The sequence below is a fragment of the Atta cephalotes genome, assembly GCF_000143395.1.
Source record: "Atta cephalotes unplaced genomic scaffold scaffold00061, whole genome shotgun sequence".
In the NCBI taxonomy this organism is placed as follows: domain Eukaryota; kingdom Metazoa; phylum Arthropoda; class Insecta; order Hymenoptera; family Formicidae; genus Atta; species Atta cephalotes.
Window position 1 is genome coordinate 127,823 of NW_012130125.1, and position 5,441 is coordinate 133,263.

Below are 5,441 nucleotides of genomic sequence, written 5' to 3' on the forward strand. Positions count from 1 at the left end.
GTAGTTTTCTTTAATTATTACTAAATAATTTACTTAATATGCATAATAATAATAATAATAATAATAATAATAATAATAATAATAATAATAATAATAATAACTAAACTTCTCCGCGAGAAGTTTAGTTATTATACGCATTGCTTTAAGTTTTCGCTATCTTAATAAATAAATATTTCAAATAAATTAATCCTTTTATTAAGATACAATGAGAACAAAAAGTATTCGTACAAGAAAATTTTTTATAAGAAAAGTTTTATTTATAGAAAATAAACATTAATTAGCAATTTTATACAATGAATACATTCTGTTCTAACATATACAAATGAATACATGCTTCGTATGTATTTCTGATTTTATAAGTTAAATTTCTCGATTGTACGAAATTTTAAATGATATATTTTCTATAATTAATATACACTTTTTAGTATATATAATTTTAAGAAACATACAATCTATTTTATACTTTAAGAACAAATTATTAATTACCCAGCAAGAAATGATCATCAACGTCGAATCGATATCGATTCAACATCAATTCGACTACTTATTTCTCGCTGGATAATATTTTTAAAAATAAAGTTTTTTTAAAAAATATTTTCTCTGTACGCGTACTTTTTGTATTCACTGTATATAATTAAAATATATAATTTAATTTTTTTTTTTATTTAAAATGAAGAGATTGACTTTTTCATTTATGTGAATTTAATCTCTAGAATTATTTTAATTTTTGCAATAAATCATGATTTATAAATTATTGTCTATTATTTCTAATATTACTATCACTTTATGTTTATTTTGATTATACTTTCATTGTATTATTATTATCTACCGTTACTATATTTTTTTACACTGCTATTTTTTTCTAATACCCTCGTAGTTTATTTTTATAATCTTTGCTAACACAGATTGTTTCTGTTAGTTAAGTAAATAATATATCAACATTTTTTTAATTTGAAGCGACTTACATTTCGTTATTTTGTTTCAATTACGGATGTTATGCATTCTCTTTTCTCTACTGGAAAACCAATGAAATTTTTTTTGTCTATATGTATTATAATATTACGAGGTAATGCTCGATGGTCTTATCGACTTCGGTGCACGTTTATCGCGTTTTTTATTTAGACACTCGTAAGAAGTGTGACTCCATTATCACTCTTGTTGTCTTGGTGAAGAATCTTAGAGTCAATGTCTATCGCTGATAACCTTTGACGATTTATATTTAAATTAATTTTTATAGAAAGTTTTCCGGCTTTCTCTCGATCGTTTATTGCGGATGTGAAAAAAACAAAAATGTAAATGTTACTAATAAATATACATTTAGATTTAGATTTTATATACATATATATTTTTAATCTGAAATAATCGACAATTTTTTAAATTAAAAAAGGAAAATATGTATATAGAACATCGAGAGACGGGAATTTAGTCTAATAAATAAAATTGATTTTGTTAATAAAATTATTAATGTATTATTTATAATATATAATATAAATAATATGTATATTATACAATATAATTTTTATAATGAAAGATATAAAAAAAATGATAATTTCAACTTTTCACGCTAATATACGTTAATCATTAATGAATGAAAATAAATTGCATATTTTACCATTTTTCTTACTGAATTTTCTTACTGAATATGAACGAGAAATTGTGGTCAATGGTCAATACTGAACATTATCTCGATAAATATAAAACCTTGTTTCCGCTTTTATCAAGTTGTTAGTGTAATTTAAAAAAATATATTTATCTTTAATGAATGAATAATCGGGTGATATGTCGACATGATAAATGTCGATGTCGGCGGACATCCACGTGCATTCTCGGGTATATTGGCGGATATTTGTAGATTGGCGCAAATTGTCTACGAGTGTTCGCTTTCTGCCTAATAGTGAAACACAGTTCAAAAATAGCAACATCAGTAGAAGCCAAGCAAATATCTTTTAATAACTATCATTCTTTGCTGACCTTCGCTATAGTGCGAACATTATATACCGTCATAATTATCCATATCGTCATAATTAGCAGACGAGCGATGCAATTAAAGCAGAACGAAAACAAAAAGTGAGATAAATATGCGTCACTCGTTTGTAATCTTAAATGCACGCTTTTTATTTACGTTTAAATAACTGAAATCTTTGATGTTGCAAGCCACTCATGAAGAATATTGACTTGCGAGTCCTTAAATAATCGTAATAATAATCCTTACTTTTTGTCGGATTGAAACAAATTGTTTTTATAAAGAATTAAAATCACGTTATTTATTTAATTATAATTTAATTTAAATAAGAAGTTTCTTACATTTTTATTAAATTACATAAAATTATTGATTGAGCTTCTTCCTTCCTTGACTGCTATTTATTTTTAAATTGCTTTTAATATAAAAAAATAAATAATTTTCTAAATTTAATTTAATTTAAATAAAAAATTTCTCACCTTTCTATTAAGTTGAGTAGAATTATCGATTAATTTTTTTAATCTTTTTAATTGCTATTTCTCTTTATCTGCTAGTTCTTTTTTTCTTCGCAAAGAAGATTTTTTAGAATTGCTTAATGATTTTTTTATGAATTAACGTCTCGGATAAATGTGCTATTAAATATTACAAAATATCATTATTATATAAGTTGATTATACGAATCGTCTGGAATGTGCTGAAGATTAATAAAAATATTTCGCCGTTAGCAAAACAGCTAATCAATTGATTGTTTATCATTTCTGCAGCGAAAGCAGCATGTTTGTATCCAAACGCAGACTTATACTGAAGACCTGCGGTACCACCACACCTCTACAGTGCTTGGAGCCACTTCTGGAGCTGGTTGAGGAATACACTGGTTTCGACGATGTCGAGGTAGATTACCACAAGAATATTACGATAACATGGGCAGATAAAAGATTTATGACACAATTTAACGTCATGTCGATATTCTAAGGAGAATTTAAACAACAGGAATAAAAATTATTAAATAATATTAAATAAAACAGATTTTATTTCTCTTCTATAATTAATTAGATTTTTTTTTTCTCGAAAATATCAGATCTAAATATTTCAAAAGAATAGAGACGCGTAGTTACGTAAACTAAGGCACTGTATTATTGTTGGCATAAAATAATTGTATCGTGCTTAAGCAGGATTTTTAAAAGCAGATTTGTAAGGTTCTTCTTTAATAGAAGAAATATATTAATTAAAATGAACACAATATATTTTTATATTTTAGCAAAATTTTAGAAGTTTTAAAAAGATCTTATAAATTTGTTACCTGAAATACATTAATAAAAATAGATAATAGATAATATATTATATATTTATTTTTAATATAAATAAATAAATATATTTATATAATATATTTATTTATTATCACATAATGATATGTATATATTTATATAAAAAATAAATAAATATATAATACATATATATTTTATGCATGAAAAATTGTATATATTATCAAAAATTATTAAAAATTACATAAATTATATATATTATTTTGAGTCACGCACGGTTTCGCACGTGAAGGATTAATTTTCGTTAATTAAAGTTTCCTCTAATATAAAAAAACCTCGCAAGTCTATCTTATATCGGGTACATGCTTATTAGCAGGTTTGACGCGGACGATCGCGCGGTAAGGGATCCTTTCCTTCGACACTACATTCTTCGGTCTCAGGAGTGCTTAGCTATATAACTTGACCTAGTGCGCGCGGATAAGAAACGCGGCTCTATATATGTCCCTCCGCCACGCGCGAAACGCGTTTCGTTGCCACCTCCTGGTTTATTGATCTCACCTATCTCGCCGCGACATACCTGCACACCTCTCCCTCGCTGCCCGAAACATGTTTCGCGCTTCGCGAATCTTTCCGACCGGGCGGTGTCAGATCCAGTCGCAACTTCCTTTCTTTAACCCAACCCTTTGTTGCTTTACAATCAAATCGGTTTTATCGCCCGAAATATCGTGTAAATGTCGGAGTTGAAATTCGAACGCGCGATTACTTCAGCACGAGATTTGAACTGCGGATTTAAGGATGTTTTGACCATACAGTCTCTAAAACTTTTAGAGTATTATCACTCTGAAATCTCACTGTTAATTGAAAATCTAGTTACTTTTTCAAGATTGACATGATTACTTTTTAGAGTGAGATGAGCCTTATATCGGCCCATCTTCGGTTTAAATGTATTTCCCCACTATAATTTTTTCCTGCTTGTCTCGAAGATATCGAAGATTATCACGTGTTCTAGATGTTGATTGCTTAGTTATCGTCGAAAGAGAGATAAACTACGATAATTGAAGAAGTCTTATTTCTCGAAAATAATTGATATTATTTATTTAGATGATGATATCGATAATAGTACCAATAATTATAATAATAATAATGCTAGCGATAATGATAAAAAAGTTGCAAATAAGCAGTTTAGAATCTATCTTCGAATTTGCGTATTAATATTTATTCATTGTTGCTAAAAGTATTATTTTTCAATTATTTCTCATTATTATTTTCTATCCGTTATTATCTTCTTATTATTCATTATTCTTATATCATTTTTCACTAATTACCGTTATTTCCATTTTATTATCATCGATGAAACATATAAAATAGAATGGGTAAATATAATATGTATGAGTAAATATAATATGTATGATTCTTACATTAATTTATGTTGCACTTTCAGAATGTCTTTTACTCCCGAAAAAATTACAAGAAACCGGAGATCCAGATATCACCACATCAGACGTTCGAGGAAGAAGTCGCTCTGCTAGATTCCCTCTTCTCTGGTAATTATTAGCTTCTCAAATTAATTTTTATTCTATTATACAGAAGGAAAGTACGCTGGGAACAGGCGGATAGAGTGATTAGACCCTTTAAGTCAGTTGTTCTTTACATTGTGTGATTCGGAAATTCCATTGGTCCCATTATTATAGCTCTATTTCTTATTTTAGATGGCGAAGCTTACTGCATGGGCTCGCCCGAGACGGACTGTTGGTATCTCTACACTCTGATTCGCGATAAGTCATTGCAGGACCCACCGGAACCGGATCAAACTCTGGAAATACTCATGACGCATCTAGATCCGGACGTGATGTCGATCTTCACCAGAGACGTCTGCTCGTCCGCCGATGAGGCGACAGTCAAGTCGGGAATTGATAAGCTCATTCCCACTATGATCATAGATGATTTCCTGTTCGAGCCATGCGGATATTCTATGAACGGAATATCTAAGAACGTAAGTTGCAAGCATTGAAAATCATTTTAAACAATCATTTAATCGTAAGATTGAAAAAGTTAAACAGTTCGTAAAGTATAATATCAATTTAATAAATACATATTAATATATAAATAATTATAAGAAATAGAATATATTTTAACTTATTTTACACACACACACACACACACACACACACACACACACACACACACACACACACACACACACACACACACACACACAC

At 28.5% G+C, this 5,441-nt stretch overlaps 1 protein-coding gene across 1 annotated transcript in view; it reads left to right on the top strand.

Annotated features, from left to right (window-relative positions):
* LOC105623611 (S-adenosylmethionine decarboxylase proenzyme) overlaps positions 1-5,441 on the top strand; it is a 17,250-nt gene that overhangs the window by 10,687 nt on the left and 1,122 nt on the right. The window contains exons 3-5 of the mRNA XM_012204998.1: positions 2,725-2,851; positions 4,664-4,766; positions 4,932-5,215. Coding sequence (XP_012060388.1) covers positions 2,725-2,851; positions 4,664-4,766; positions 4,932-5,215 — 514 coding nt within the window. The remainder of the gene's footprint in view (positions 1-2,724; positions 2,852-4,663; positions 4,767-4,931; positions 5,216-5,441) is intronic.